General features: G+C 36.7%; 1 protein-coding gene and 1 long non-coding RNA gene across 6 annotated transcripts in view; one reads left to right on the forward strand and one right to left on the reverse strand.

Moving 5' to 3' along the window:
- The window catches only part of CATSPERE (catsper channel auxiliary subunit epsilon), a 199070-nt gene that overhangs the window by 146154 nt on the left and 35807 nt on the right, over positions 1-17109 (forward strand). For all 5 annotated transcript variants that reach the window (XM_038542747.1, XM_038542744.1, XM_038542746.1 and 2 more), the window contains 6 exons: positions 4331-4389; positions 6990-7065; positions 10721-10773; positions 13081-13131; positions 13521-13554; positions 13623-13702. In XM_038542747.1, coding sequence (XP_038398675.1) covers positions 4331-4389; positions 6990-7065; positions 10721-10773; positions 13081-13131; positions 13521-13554; positions 13623-13702 — 353 coding nt within the window. The remainder of the gene's footprint in view (positions 1-4330; positions 4390-6989; positions 7066-10720; positions 10774-13080; positions 13132-13520; positions 13555-13622; positions 13703-17109) is intronic.
- Positions 10381-17109, reverse strand: part of LOC111096702 — a 53545-nt gene continuing 46816 nt past the window's right edge. The window contains exons 3-4 of the long non-coding RNA XR_005362232.1: positions 11208-11390; positions 10381-10514 (exon numbers count right to left, since the gene is read on the reverse strand). This is a non-coding gene — a long non-coding RNA (uncharacterized LOC111096702). The remainder of the gene's footprint in view (positions 10515-11207; positions 11391-17109) is intronic.

Here is a 17109-nt window from a genome sequence, read left to right on the forward strand (position 1 = left end):
ATACTCTTCCTATACTTTATATTTCAACCTCTCTATTGCCTTGTTTCCTATAAGCACCATATATTTGCATTTTAATTTGTTGTTGTTGTTGTTGTTGTTGTTGTTATTTTGACCAGTCTGAAAATCTTTGTCTTTTATTTGGAGCTTTCAGTCTATTTCCATTTATTATAATTAATGATATTTGAGGTCTTGCTTTCCATCTTATTTTGTGATTTTATTTTCCCATCTTCTCTATATTTTCCCTTCTATTTCTTGCCTTTTTATGTTTAGTTGCATATCTTTTGTCAATCCATTTTTCCCCTTTTACTTATTTAGCAGTTATATGTAGGCCCTCCCCATTCACAGGGGTATCTCCCAAGACCCCACAGATATCTGAAACCAAATAATAGTACTGAACCCTGTATATACTGTTTTTCCTATACGTACATACCTATGATAAACTTGAATTTATAAATTAGGCACAGTAAGAAATTAGCAATAATAAAATAATTATACAATATACTGTAATAAAAATTATGTGAATGTCATTACCTGCTCGCTCACTCTAAAAGTCTTGTTGTACTGTACTTATCCTCTTCTTGTGATGATGTAAGTTGATGAAATGCCTGTCTACATGATGAGATGAAGTGAGGGAAATGGTGTAGGCATTGTCAAGTAGCATTAGGTCTGACAATAATTTGCTTCTGGAACTTGACCATAGGTAACTGATAACATAGAATATGAAACTATGGATAAATGGGGACTCCTATACATTCTGTTTGTTTCTCCTATACATTCTGTTTGTTTCTAATCAATTTTTCTTGGAAACTATAACATGAATATTTAATTTATGCAAGACTAAATTTAATTATTTCATTCTCTTACAATTGATATCATTGAATTCATATTTTAATTCATATTGAATTTACATTTTAATTTCACCTTGTTTTTACACTATTAGTGTTATCATTATTTTATACAGCAATGTGTTTGCCCTATCCTGACCTTTTTTCTTTTGAGTGCTTCCATCTTGTATCTCTTCCCTTCTTTTTTTAAGATTTTATTTTATTTATTTATTCATGAGAGACAAAAAGAGAGAGAGATGAGAGAGAGAGGCAGAGACACAGGGAAAAGCAGGCTCCAAGCAGGGAGCCTGATGTGGGACTCGATCCTGGGTCTCCAGGATAACGCCCTGGGCTGAAGGCAGCGCTAAACCGCTGAGCCATCCAGGGATCCCCATCTTTCCTTCCGATTTAGATACATCCTTTTACATTTCTTTTCATGAAAAAAGAACTGTTTTTTTGTCTGAAAAAATATTTTATTTTACTCTCATTCTTGAAAATCATTTTCTCCAGATACAGAACTCTGGTTTAGTGATAATTTTCTTAAAGCACATTAAAAATATTATGCCATTATTTTTTGCCTTCTGTTGTTGCTATTGAGAAGTCACATGTAATTTTAACTCCTACTGTTCCAATTTGCTGCTCTTACAATTTTATTATTTGCTTTCTACACTTTTACTATGAATGTGTCTAGATGTTTACTTTCATACTTTTTGGGATTTCTTGGGGCCTCTTGAATCTGTGGATCACTGTCTTCATCTTCATCAGGTATCTTGTCAGATATTCTCTTTGCCTCTTTTTCTGTCATTTCTTCTGAAACCCTGATTAAACAAAACTAACTTCCATCTATTCCCCACATATCTTTTAATATTCTTCTTTATCATTCCTCCTTTTATGTCTGGGATACATTCTTATAATTTCTTCTGATGTGTCTTTCACTTCACTCCTTCTGTCATGCCTAATCTGATGCCAAAATTATACATTGTGTGTTTAATTTGACTGTTGTATTTTTTAATCTTTAGAGATTTATTTGTTCCTTTAAAAATACCCTGACACATTTATAGTTTCTTTTACACTACAGAGATTTCCAACTTGCCATTTATTCCCACACAACTAGTAAACATATCTATCTTATAATCTGCACCTATTACTGGAGACTAAGCATGTGTATTTCATCTATTTCTCCTCCCTCATCATTGTTTATGCTGGTTATTACTCACACATACCTTATTTCCTTGTGTGCTTGGTTATTCTTGGTTGTGTGCTGTTACATTTGTAAAAATATTTATTCATTCATTTATTTAAAAGATCTATTTATTTATTTTAGAGTGTGTGTGTGCACGCGAGCAGGGGAGGGGCAGAGGGAGAGAGAGAGGAAGCAGACTCCCTGCTGTGCATGAAGCCCCACACAGGGCTCAATCTCAGGACCCAGAGATCATGATCTGAACTGAAATCAAGAGTTGGATGCTTAACTAACTATGCCACCCAAGCACCCCATTTGTAACAGTATTTATAAGAATTCCCTGAAGTCCTATACGTTCTGATCTTAAAATGATCTGTGTTTGCCACTGTCAAGGGTTTGTCTAGGGCCACTACTGCCTTGAAACTTCTTTAAAACCCGAGTCTTCCCAGGCAAACAATTCTAGGATATAACACCATATGCGAACCTACCCATAGCCACCAATTGTTAGGACAAACTTTTCCTTTTCTTGCTTTTTCTGATCACTTAGTTACCAATGTCACTGTAGGGTTAAGGAAGGCACACATTTAATTCTGGCTTACTCTCACCCTAAGAACATACTACTCTTCTGATAACATAGGTCAATGTAGGGAGGCTATCCAATTTGATTCTCTATCTTGAATTCCCCCACTCCTGACTAGGTTGATAAATGCCTTTAGGCTAAAAGTAGACTATGGGCTCTGGTGTTCTGCTTTATTCCTAAGATTCCTAATTTCCCTCAGTCTTTGGGCTAGTAGTTCCCTACTCTCTTGTTATTTGGTGCTTTTAAAGTGACTTCTTAAAAGGCTGCTGTTTGTAGGTTTTGTGATATGTTGTTTTGTTTTTTAAGTTTAATTTTATTTACATTCAATTAATTAACATATAATGTATTATTAGTTTTAGAGGTAGAAGTCAGTGATTCATCAGTTGTATATAACACCCAGTGCTCATATGTTTGTTTGTTTTTTAAGAGCAAAAGTTTGTCCATAGAAACGAAAGTCTCCAAATCATTTCTTAATTATTTATAATGAAATGGTTTTTAAAGAGATGATCACATTCACAAAATATATTTTTTAAATCATTCCACTGGGTAAATATTTTCAGAGATTATAATCCAAAATAATATACATAATATGTTGGTTGAGTTACAGACCCAGGTTTGAGTACCACTTAAGTGACAATTGTTAAACAAAACTTGGAGAATATGCTAACATTTCATGAAAGATAATATTAAAGTCTTCCAGCCTAATTATGTGCAAGAACCTTTTTATAAAATTCTTTTTATGATTACATATGAAGAAAAATACAGTATGCAATAGAATACAAGTATAAATTTGACAATTAGTTCCTTTCCTTGAACACGAACTAGATTTATTTTTAATGTAATCACCTCCACAGCCTTCAACTCTATCACAAAAGATTGTATATTTTGTGTCACTTAGCATCTAACATATGAATAAATAAACCTTGTCTCAGAAGTAAGATTTTTTGCAAAGGTTGTTTTTAGAGGCCCAATGTTTCTGTTCTAATCTCACCAGATTAGCCAGGACCAAACTGCTGTCTCTCTGAAGAGATCTATGTCTATCTATCTATCTATCTATCAAGGAACTACCACCAAAAAACCACTTTGGGGGATATAATGATTATAGTTTCAATGCTTTAAAAATGTGAAGCTTATAATTTTTGCCTCTAATATTATATGTGTTCAGTAAATGGCTTTATCCTGAAAAGATACAAACCTTCTCAAATGCTGAAAATTGAGGTGAAACATGCCCCAGATAGAAGAAAATAGCAAGGAAAATATATAAAAAAGCAAATAGATTATTTTTCTAATTACTCAAAAACAAGAGAAGGTTCAGACAAATAATTTCTCAAAGTCTCAAAAATTACTGACAAGATGTTATCTGTAATTATTTAAAAACCTCAAAGAAGAAATGAAAAGGTCCAGAGACAAGGTGATTAGGAAACAAGAGAGAGCTGGCTACACATCAGGACATAAATGAAAAATGAAAATAGGAATATCGCAATGACAAAAGAAAATGAAGGGGGAGAGAGAAGCAATATAAATAAAAGGACTTGATAAGATACAATTAGCAGAGAAAATGAGGAAAATGTAACAAAGGAAATCTAATATGTACATAATTGGAGTTCCTAAGATAGAAAAGAAACTGGAAAAAATGCTAAATATATTCTTTTTCTTACCTAGAGAAAGGTTTAAATCTGTCAAAAGTATTCATTGTCCCCATTCCTGGTTTTCCTATTTTACATAAACTTTCATTTTCTTTTCCAGACAGTAACATTTTTTCAGAATATAAATTATGAGGCAGTAGATGACTACTTCAAGTTGCAGTAAGTATGGCTTTTAAAAGAACCTACTTGATGTGAACTGTGCTATTGAGATTATTGATTCGCAGGTATTCTTTTACTTAAATGGCCTCATATCATTTTAAATATCTAGATTTCAAATTTCTTTTTTTTAAAGAGATTTTTATTTTTTTTTTAATTTTTTATTTATCTACGATAGTCACAGAGAGAGAGAGAGGCAGAGACACAGGCAGAGGGAGAAGCAGGCTCCATGTACCGGGAGCCTGACGTGGGATTCGATCCCGAGTCTCCAGGATCGCGCCCTGGGCCAAAGGCAGGCGCCAAACCGCTGCGCCATCCAGGGATCCCAATTTCAAATTTCTTTAAATGTCTGGTTAGATGTGAAATTAGTATTCTGTATAAAAATGTAAAATACTCCTTGTAATTAAATGAAATACATCTGGAGGTTTCCATTCGTCCACCAGAAGATGTAAAAATTGGGCTATTTTTTAAATTTAAAACCAACTAATTAACATATAGTGTATTATTAGTTTCTGAGGTAGAGTTTAGTGATTCATCAGTTGCATATAACACCTAGGGCTTGTTACATCAAGTGAAAAATTGACTATTTCTTAATTCAATAATTTTTAATCATGTATTACCATTCGTTCCCATCCCAAAGTCTCTGCATACTGTCCTTGGGCAGACTAGACATCTAATATAAGAAAATCCTTAACTATGAGTAAATCAGAGAAAACAACATCTTTGACTCAGAATCAGTAGCACTTGAGCTCATAATTTCTGGAGGTAGCAACTTATCTGGAATTGGTCTTGAGACATCTATGGCTGTCATTATGTCCTGACTCCATAGGTTTTTCTGGAAAAACAGCGGTTTTCTGGAAAAACAGCAGTTTTTCTAGGAAAAAGTTCATTTTTCCTTAGTCTGCTGCTCATCCAAGTGAGTTTGAACACTCACTTTATGCCAAGCACTTCCTGCATGTTCAAAATAAATGGTGAACAAGTAGGATGAAGTACTGCTGTCATGGGATGTATTCTAGTGAGAGGCGATGAAGAACAAGTAATCAAATAAATGAAGTAATCAAATAGTTATAAGTGCAGTTAAGAAAATAAAACAGAGGGGCACCTGAGTGATTCAGTCAGTTGAGTGTCAGACTCTTGATTTCAGCTCAGATCATGATCTCAGGGTCATGAGATTGAGCCCCTTGTCAGGCTCCATGCTCAGCAGGGAGTCTGCTTGAGATTCTCTCTCTCCCTCTTCCTCTGCCCCTCCTCCCGTGCTCTCTCTCTTTAAAATAAATAAATAAATCTAGAACAAAAGAATGAAGATAAAACAGAATGAAGTGGTATAAAGTGACCAGGAAGGGGAGAGAGAAAAGGGTACTCTAGAGACTGTAGTCAAGGGAGGCTTATTAATTCATCCCTCACCCCTTCACCCATCAACTTTTCTCTTGATGCTTCTAATGTTATGGGTTCCTTGGGGTATTTTTGGTTTTGTGAATATTTACTCAAAATTCTGTTGTTGTAGAATACACATCAAATTGTCCAGGATATTTCAGATCAGTCCAAGGCTTGAGAAAACATACCAAAAGCTTTGAAGCCAGCTGTGGTAGGGGGGAAAACACCTACCTATAAGAAAAATTGTATGGAAAATTGTAGATGCAATATTTACTATAGTGTCCTTCATGGATCTATACTGTATTACTATATTTATCAAAGCAAAGATTCCATTGCACTGGAAAACAAACCATAACTGGTATAATTATAAGATGCTTCCTGATTTCTAAGGTGTTAAATGAGAAAAAATATCTGAGAACTGAGGAAATATGGTACAGTGATTTAAAAATATAAAAATGTGCTATTTGTATCCTCATTTATTACATTTTATACCTAATACATGACAAAAATAAATAAATAAATAATAAAATGTTGAATACTGGGGAAAAAAGAGCATTTGTTTGTGGTTAGTTTGTTTTTCCCAGTTTTTTCAAAAAATAAAAACCTAAGCGGGGGCAGAGTATACATAACGCTTTCAAAATTTTTTCTATGATGTTTCTGAACACAAAACTGTTCTTGTGCACTTCAGAACCTAGAAATTTGATCTCACTTTTGCTTCAGTCAGATCATGGTATGCCAGATAATGTGGTTTGGAAAATTAATCTCCTAACTTGCTCTTTATTGTTCCAAAAGTGTTATCAATAGGAGGAAAAGATCCGTAGAGGCTAGAGAAAGAACAAATAGAACAGCTGTGGCCTTCTAAGATCATCAGAAAGCAGGACAAGATGTTAGCAGCACAGCCTCCTCCTCCAGGGACAGAGGGTGTTAATGAAATGGGCAGAAGGGTGGAAATGTTGATACATACCCATCTCTGTTTCCCACTGGGCTGACCCTACACTGGCCCACAGTGAGATGGGAGTGACTTCAAGGAGAGACCACAGTGCACAGCTGCTTTAGCAGAAGCAAGGAGCAGTCACCACCACCATTGCCTCCCAGGCCTCTAGAATTCGTCCCAGGGTTCTATCACCCTGTTGTACATGGGACTTTCCACGACTTCTAGAGTAGGAGGGCGGACTCGTGCCTGCCTCCCTTGTGATTCTGTAATCACCTGCATGTGCTGTTTCTCCTAGACACCAGAACACAGGGCTTGTGCTTGTGCAGGTTCGGCCTAATGAATATGCAAGAGCATGTCCAATAGCCCAAAAGGTAAGTGACATAGGTGGGTCAACACCTTTACTTCAGTAACTTGACAAGTGTAAGCTAGATAATCGTTACAAGACCTCCAAGCAATAGCACTCCCCTCACCCATGGGAGCGTGTGTAATGTCTCACTGTAGGGATGGCATTATTTTACTTTGGAGACAGATCACAGTTCTGCCCTCCCTGGGTTTACCATTGAAAGTAAGATATATAAATGCATACAAAAATGTAAAATTATTAGTTTCTGGAGATAAAACTGTATAAAGGAAAACTGAAATGAATGGGAACTAAAATTGGATATGGTTTGTCAGAGAAGATAGCTAGTTATACCTACACTTATCATTTCTTCATCAAAAAAATTGAAATTTAAAGTTTATTGCATACCTACTGTGTTTCTTTGTTTCAGCCTGTATTCTAGGCAATGGAAGTTACAAAGGTGAAAAGACAGCCTCTTCCCTAGGGGCAAACAAAAGCTAGCATAAGGGAGTGTGAAATACAGCGTTATCAGCCCAGAAGAGTGGGCAATTTTGACTAGGAGGGGTAGGGGAAGCATAAAATGACTGTTGATAAGTAAGTGGAAGTTGAGCAGGCTGATACAAAGAAAGAGAATTCCAGAAAAATGCATTTACAAAAAGCACAGCACCATGAAAGAGCAAAGGGGTGTCCAGGTACCCTCAAGTGCCAGGAAATTGAACACAGATACTTTACTGCCACCACCTCTCCTGAGTCTGTTCTACTCTGAGGGATGCCCTCTCTCTTTATTCCTTCTCAGCCTAACAACCAATAAGTATACATTGAGCACCTACTGTATACCAAGCATAAAACAATGAGGAGTACCTACAAGAAGAATTCAAAGGTACATGATAGACAGTCCCTGCACTTCAGGATCCCAGCACAAGGAGGCTGTTCCTACCAGGGCAAGCTTCCATGAATTTGGAGGGAACCCTGAACTGTGAGGCCAGTGTGAGCCAAGCTTGAGCACTGCTGATAATACATGGCTTCCCCAGGAAACTGCCAGCAGGTGCATACCAACCCCTCCCCTGTCTGCCTACCCTGCCTTCCACCCCACCTCACCTGCCCAGAAAGCAAGAAACAGCAATGTGGCCAGTTCTTCCCCAGCCCTGGCCTGTGCTTTTCCATCATCAGCTGCATGTTCCACACAAGATGCCTTCCTAAAGCACCTTCCTGAAGCTTTCCTCCATCCCTTCTCCTGTCTAACCAATAGATCTCTTAGGGATGCCACCCACACCATTCCGCCGAGCCCCCCTGCATTCCAAAAGCAAGTTAATGGAACCTGAGTTTGGATCCAAGCTTTGCCACCTGCTGGCTGGGACAAGCCACTAAACACTGACTCTCAAGGGCCTCATCCATAAAAGGGAAATGTAACATCTATTACCATTGAGAGTATTAAATGAGATCATTAAAATAAAGTGCCCATTGTGGTTTTGATTTGTATTTCCCTGATGACATGCGATATGGAGCACTTTTTCTTGTGCCTGTTGGCCATGTATAGACAGATGAATGAATAAAGAAGATGTGGTATATATATATATATACAATGGAATACTACTCAGTCATCAGAAAGGATGAATGCCTACCATTTACAATGAGGTGGATGGAACTGGAGGGTATTATGCTAAGTGAAATAAGTTGATTGGAGAAAGACAATTATCATATAGTTTCCCTTATATATGGAACATAAGAAATAGTGAAAGGGACCATAAGGGCAGGGGAGGAAACTGAGTGAGGAAAAATTAGAGAGGAAGACAAATCGTGAGAGGCTCCTGACTCTGGGAAACAAACTGAGGGTCACTGGAGGGAAGGTGGGTGGAGGGATGGGGTAACTGCGTGACCAGCATTAAGGAGGCCACACGATGTGATGAGTACTGGGTGTTATTCTATATGTTGGCAAATTGAATTTAAGTTAAAAAAAAAAAAAAGTAAAGTGCCCAGCACAGTGCCTGTCTCAAAATAACTAATAATACCAGTTTGTTTCTTCTCTTTCCTTCTCACCACACTCCAAAACACAGGCAGCTCAAATCTAGCCCCACTCTGTGTCCACTGCAGGTAGTTTGTGTGGAGTGCAGTGAAAGCCACCCTAGTGGGCCAGTCCCCAGAAAGCTGTAGTAATTCCTTCCAGCAAGAATTTTCCCAGAGAGAGGTGACTACACTCTAGTGCATTATCTGACAACATTTCTGTGTTGAGGGCCTTTAGAATTCCTGTCTCAGTTCAATTGTTCTGTCCAGTTAGAGGGAATGTACTATGTCTGATTCTGAGCTAGGTGAAGAGCAGTCCTGCCTATCTCCACACTTCAGAGAATAATAATTTTAAAAATTAATAAATATATTGATTATTGTTAATACTAACAATTATTAGTAAGTATAACAAGAAAAAGACTAGTACACTCATTGTTTTCATTTGGGCTGTATGTCAGATTTTTCTAATTAGGTATCCAGTCCTGAGAATATTGTCAGCCCCATAGTAGTGGGTAACCTAGAAAACAGCCTGATTAATGCTTTTCATATTCTTTACCCATGCTTCTGTTCAAGATTCACCTGCAGGTCAACTCAGATTTTTAATCCTAGGCATGGTTGTTGATTTTTGCCAACTAGGTGCCCAAAGAGAAGGGATCAAGTGATGGTGGGTCTTGACAGAAAGATTTGAGGACCTTGGTCAACCAAGTGTGTCATATGGATAGTTTAGTAAAGATGAAGGGCAGGCTCATGCTTCTGAACACATTTGGTGGGAAAACAAAACAAACATTTGGTGCATGATGATGGATACCAAGGACTGTGGGTAGAGTTGCTGACAGAACAAATCAGGTCCTGTGACCAAGATCAGGTGGTTCAGGCAATAAAATCCCTGAGCTTCTGCTATGGAGCATGCCTTTCAAATGAAGGCTGAAAAGTCTGGGTTTAGCAGGTATAACTCTTAAAATCCATTAAGCTTGTCTGGATATCCCAACCCTCCTGATCCCCATGTCTTTCTCCAGGGTGGGGAGTATTAGAGCTTTTTCCAGATTTACCATGTAGAAAAATGCAACATACATGACATGTTTAAGACAGAAAGCAAGTGTCTAGATCCCATTTAGGAAGCCTGGGGATGGGGTGGCAGGGTAGACAGCAGTAAGTGCCCTGGAGCCAGGTTGAAATAGAAATAGGCAGCTTCGGGAAGAACCAGATCTCTGGTTAAAAGAAGTTAAATTAATAGTTAGATATTAATAAAGCTGGATATGGTTTGTCAGAGAAGACAGCTAATCATGTCTGTATTAATAATTTCTTCATTAAAAAATTGAAATTTGAGTTTATTGCATACCTACTCAGCTGCATCTGAATCAGATACAAGCTGGAAGAACAGAGCTGATGATCATGGTTGTAGAAGTGCTGATAAAAGATGAGATTGGTTTAGTTCTCTAAGATACTGATGTCAAAAAGCAGAGAAATAACCTCTGGGCTCTGTGAGCAATAAGGGCAACAAAAAGCAAAAACAAAGAAAAAACATGATCAGAAAGGAGTAAAACAGCACAGAAGAGTATAACAAACCTCTAGATTTAAAAGGTTACCATTTCAAATCTAAAATGTAATTGCTTTTAGCTGTAGTAGCATTTTAGATCATGTGAATCAGAATCACTCATCTAACCACTTAAATTGCTTCATTTTAGGTGTTCCAAATAGCTGTTGGCTGTGATTCTAATAAATTCATTACTGTTAAAGGGCAAGTATATTTGCATCGGACCTGTCTTATTCTTTACATTTTAAAACAAATGGGGAATTACATGGTAATTACTGGTGGTACTATTAGCCTAATGACTGACCTGTTCATAATGAAATCTGAAAATTGAACTGACATTGGCATCCAAAAACTGCATTGACAGTTTGTCAAAACCAAATTTGTTTGAACTTTTTTGCCAAGTCAAATCTTACATCTGAATCATACTAATAGGCAAAAAGGATTAACCTCTTTCCCTATTGCCAGCATTTTTTTCCACCTCCCCTTTTAATAATCCCATTTCCATCTATCACCATTCCCTCTCTTGGCTCTTCGGACTGCACCTCATTCCCAGAGAAATGGGAGGCAGAAACACTTATACCTACTTTCCATCCAATTCAAACCAATTATAATATCATTTCTGTCAGAGAATTGCTTACCTCATGTCAGAGAAGCCTCCATTTTCTGCACCATTTCTCATGGGAAATTTTTTTAGAGCAAACCTCACAGAACCACCAGGGCTTCCTCCAAAAAACCCCAAGGTGTGACTTTCATTGATCTTACTGTGGTTCACAGTGAAGCACACTGGATGTTGTCATCTACTTGCCACAGCTCTCTCTCTCCTATAAGGGGAGAATCAAGGTCAGCATGCACAATCCCTTCAATGCAGGTGAAGTGCATTCTCCAGACAGCAATGTACCCCAACTCCCTTCCTGTGGTTAGGAGTGGGAGTGAGCGGCGGAGCAGTGACTCTTATCTGAGCCTATTTATGAAATGACTTGCTCTCATCCTAAATAAATGTCTACTCACCTGCCATTCTAATAATCATTTGAATATGAAATTGTAATAATCAGTTGCTGGGCTGACAATCAAGCTTTCACATTTCATTCAGCAAGGAATTTGCATTTACCATAACTCCTTTTCCAGGACACACAAAAGCTAACTGATTTATATGGTGCATGGCATCCTGCTTCTGGAATTATCTATATCCTTGCTTCTTAGGGAATGGTCTGTAGACCAGCCCTGGCATCGCTGGGGGTTGATTAGAAATGAAGGATCTCGGGCTTTATCCCACACCTGCTGAGCCAAAACATCTATTTTAACTAAATTTCCAGGAGATTAGCATAAGCATTAAAATTTCAAAACAACTGCTCTAAGCAATGTTACCAAATTAGTTCCCAGTACCACCACAAGCAGGACCACTGAGTCTAGATTTCCTTCTTGAGGGAAATGTAAAGCAGTTAAATCAGTGTATTTCTGGGAGGATCCAGATAGCAACTGTCAAAGCTGGTTGTTCATTAAACCCACCTGGAGAGCATGTTTGAAAAACACAAATTTCAAAAAAAAAAAAAGAAAAACACAAATTTCAGAACCTTACTCTAGGCCTCTTAATCAATGACCCACTGTTCTGCAACCCTAAAAATGGCCCTAATATCTTGAGTTCAGGTTGTGGTGGGCCTCAGGTTCACAGTCACAAAAGAAGATCTATAGGGTCCAAGGTAACTGTGACAGGAAAGATTTTCATGATGGAGAACATCTCATGGGGTCTATTTTGGACTTCAGGGTGGGAAATGGTCCAGGACTTCCAATATCTATCTAATTAGCCACAGTAGTGGTTCCTTCTGAGTTACACTGAAACCAGCCAGCAAAGTGGTCAAATGAATAATTTAACTCAATGAAAACTTTATCAATGTATAGATCATGATAGCTTTATGTTTGCATAAACACTAACCAGAAATTATGTGCATCCTTAAAGTAACTCCTTACCTGCCCAGCAGTTTCCAGTAGCAATTAGAAATGTGTGTTTAAAAATTATAAGGAGTAAAATGGTTCAAAGAAATTTATCTTTATTTTGATAGATTTTCATTGAATTTTTCACATATATTAAATACAGAATAATCAATATATTTCAAATTCTGATGTCCTCAGAAACATTTATTTTTTAACATGGAAATGCTAGGGCCATTGTGTACCTGGGTGGCTCAGTTGGTTAAATGTTTGACTCTTGATTTTGGCTCAGGTCATGATCTCAGGGTTGTGAGTTCAAGCCCTGTGTTGGGCTCCATGCTCCCTCTCCATCTGCTCCTACCCCCACTCATTCTCTCTTCCTGTCTCCTTCTCTAAAATAAATAAATACTTCTTTAAAAAAAAAAAAGAAAGAAATGCTAGGACCACACATTAACCCCAGAATTCTAATTCAGTAAGTGATGATTCTGTGATAGTCTCAAGTTTGAGAATCATGAGTTAAATTATTAAATGTTTGTGCAAGTACATAAGGAATATTACAACTTCATTGTGTTTTATTTTTTGTAGATTTAATAAAAAGGACTGTCTTCAGCATGATTTCTTTTACGTTATTGAAAAGTAAGAAATATTTTTAACATAAGAACTGTTTTATATGATTAGTACCAATAATTTAGAATCAGCTAGCTTTTATTCCTATTAACATCAATCTTTTTTAGTATATACATTCATTGCTACAAATTTACCTCTAGGTACTGCTTTTGCTGCATCTCACAAGTTTTGATAAGTTGTGTTTTCATTTTCATTTAGTTCAAAATCTTTTTAAATTTCTCTTTCTTCTTTGATTCATTATTATTTAGAAGTGTGTATTTAACCTCCACACAATTGGAGAGTATTTTTAAATTAAATTTACTTTTTTAAATTTCGTGATACCTCCTTACCCAAATAGAGTAGTGGTTTTAATTTTTAAGTGTGAAAATAAGAAGTAATGAAAAATGTCTTTTTTATAGGTCATATCTGAGGAATCAAACATCTAAAAACTTGGTAAGAAAACTATAATTTTATCAATCAGCCAAATACAGAAAATAACTACAGCATTTTTCCTTTTCTAGAGAGTAAAATATAATTGGAAAAAATATGGCTGCCCATTGAGACTTGATTTTGGAGAAAAGTTTCACCCTTTGCTTCAGCTGTAAGTATATTTGCACTAAAATTTTTAACTTACTTTGAAAGTTTCCAATGAAGGTATGAAAACAAAGCTAATTAATCATGCACTCAATAATACACATTTTTGAGCACCTGATATATGCATCTCTAAGTTTTCAGTACTAGTTATACAAAGTTGGACTACTCATGGTGCCCGCAGATTGAGGGAGGTTATAATTTCTCTCCTGAGAACTGAGGCTGTTCTCAGGGACACAGGTGATCTCTTCACCCTTGCTTTATTCTTTCTAATCTCTCCTCAAGTTCCTACCAGCACCTCTGCCTGTTTGATAGGAACTACCTTCCCCAGGTGACATAAGACTTTTCTTTCCATGGACCAACAATAACTGAAAGCTTGCATGGAAAGAAACTAGATTACTAACAGGAATGGTACATCAGGGAGATTTCAAAAATTTTATCTCTCACTTAAGTCTTACAAACAATATTTTATAATAATAGGAATAAAATGCTCTGAGGAAGGCTTTTTCAAGTAATTTTCAATTACTTTATTTGCATTTTTAATTTTAGTTTTGATTTATGATTATAAAAGTTACACGGCTTATTAGAAAATTTAAAATATAGAAAAAATAAGAGACAACCAATTTTCTAAAATCTTTTACTATTATAAACAAAATGGTAATGAAAATCCACTTATATACAAATTTGGACAATAGTCCAGATATGCCATTAGGAAAAATTATTGGAAGTGAAATTCCTATGCATAAAATATCAGTATTTTAGTCAAGGCTTTCAGCTTTTGGGGATCTCTTAGGCTAGATACAACTTCTAGATCTCTCAGGCATAATGATTCCGGTGCTCCAATTTAGTTTTGCTATGGGAGCTTTCCCTGTTGGGACCCAGAAGGTCTCTGCCATCATGTCCTTCCTACCACTCCTCACCCACCGCAGTTCTGAGATTCTGTGCTGTGCTCCCTACATCACTGTCCTACAGTCCCTCTGTCCTGGGTCATCTGGGCTAGCAGGCTAATCTGCTGTCTTCTTAAGTTTTGATCTTTTTCTAGACATCTAATGATGCCACTATTTTTCCTGGCAGCCCTGGACACTTCTTCCCCCACTGCAGCCTCATTTTTTCCTTTGTTTGTTTTGTTTTAAGTCTTTAAGTCCAGCTAGTTAACATACAATGTTATATTAGTTTAGGGTGTACAATATAGTAATTCAATACTTCCATACATCACCCTGTGCTCATCACAAGTGCACTCTTAAATCCCTATCACCTATTTCACCCATTCCCCTGACCACCTCCCCTCTGATAACCATCAGATGGTACTCTATAATTAAGAGACTGTTTCTTGATTTGTCTCTCTCTTTTTTCTCCTTTGCTCTTTTGTTTTGTTTCTTAAATTCCACAAATGGATGAAATCATGTGGCGTTTGTCTTCTCTGACAGAATTATTTTGCTTAGCATTATACTCTACAGCTCCATCCATGTCTTTGCAAATGGCAAGATTTCATTCTTTTTTATACTTGAATAGTATTCTATTATATATATATATCTTATATATGTATATGTATATGTACATATGTGTATATATAATGGAAAACAATTTATTATGGGATATATAATATATAATGGAATATTTACATACACACACACACCACATTTTTATCCATTCATCAATCCATGGACACTGGGGCAGCTTCCATATCTTGGCTATTGTAGATAATGCTGCTGTAAACATAGGGGTGCATGTATCCCTTTGAATTAATGTTCTTGTATTCTTTGGGTAAATACCCAGTAGTGAAATTGCTGGATCATAAGGTACTTCTATTTTTAACTTTTTGAGGAAACCCCATACTGCTTTCCACAGTGGCTGCACCATTTTGCATTCCCACCAGCAGTGCATGAATGTTCCTTTTTCTCCACATATTCACCAACACCTGTTGTTTCTTGTGTTGTTGATTTTAGCCAGGTATGAGATAAAATCTCATCATAGTTTTGATTTGCATTTCTCTAACAATAAGTAATGTTGAGCATATTATCATGTATCTATTGGCCATCTGTATGCCTTCTTTAGAAAAATATCTATTCATATCTATTGCCTATTTCCTAAATGGATTATTTGTTTTTTGGGTGTTGAGTTTTATAAGTCCTTTTATATTTTGGATACTAGCCTTTTATCAGATACATCATTTGCACATATTTTCTCCCATTCCATAGGTTGCCTTTTAGCTTTGTTCACTGTTTCCTTCATTGTGCAGAGTTTTTTTATCTTGATGTAGTCCCAATAGTTGTTATTTTTTTTGTTTTGTTTTTTTGTTTCTGCTTCAGAACAGTTTCTGTTTCCCTTGCTTCAGGAAACATATCTACAAAAAGGTTGCTACAGGGCACCTAGGTGGCTCAGTGGTTGAGAGTCTGCCTTTGGCTCAGATCATGATCCCGGGGTCCTGGGATCGAGTCCTACATCAGGCTCCCTGCAGGGAGTCCGCTTCTCCCTCTGCCTATGTCTCTGCCTCTCTCCCTGTGTTTCTCATGAATAAATAAATAAAATCTTAAAAAGAAAAAAGTTGCTACAGTTGATGTGAAAGAAGTTACTGCCTGTGCAATCTTCTAGGATTTTTATGGTTTCAGGCCTCACATTTAGGTTTTTAATCCATTTTGAATTTATTTTTGTGTATGGTGTAAGAAAGTGGTCCAGTTTCATTCTTTTACATGTAACTGACCAATTTTCCCAACATCATTTGTTGAAAAGACTGTCTTTTTCCCTTTGGATGTTCTTTCCTGCCATATGATTGTGAGTTTATTTCTGGGTTTTCTATTCTATTCTATTGATCTATATGTCTATTTTTTAAAGATTTTATTTACCTATTCATGAGAGACAGAGGGAGAAGCAGAGACAGAGGCAGAGGGAAAAGCAGGCTCCCTGTGGGGAACCCAATGCAGAACTCGATCCCAGGACTCCCGGATCACTACCTGAGCCAAAGGCAGATGCTCAACCACTGAGTCACTGAGGCGTCTATTTTTGTGCCAGTACCATACTGTTCTGATTACTACAGATTTGTAATATTAACTTGCAGTCCAGAATTACAATGCCACCACCTTTGCTTTGCTTTTTCAAGATTACTTTGGCTACTTGGGATCTTTTGTGGATCCAAACAAATTATAGGATTTTTGTTTTAGTTTTGTGAAAAGTGTTGATGTTTCGATAGGGATGGCGTTACATGTGTAGATTGCTTTGGGTAATAGGGACATTTTCACAATATTTGTTCTTCCAAACCATGAGCATGGAATGTCTTTCCATTTCTTTGTGTCATCTTCAATTTCTTTCATCAGTGTTTTATTTCAGAGTACAGGTCTTTCACCTCTTAGGTTAGATTTATTCCTAATTATCTTATTATATTGGGTACAATTATAAATGGGATTGTTTTCTTGAATTTTC

This window comes from Canis lupus, chromosome 7 (assembly GCF_011100685.1).
Source record: "Canis lupus familiaris isolate Mischka breed German Shepherd chromosome 7, alternate assembly UU_Cfam_GSD_1.0, whole genome shotgun sequence".
NCBI lineage: Eukaryota > Metazoa > Chordata > Mammalia > Carnivora > Canidae > Canis > Canis lupus.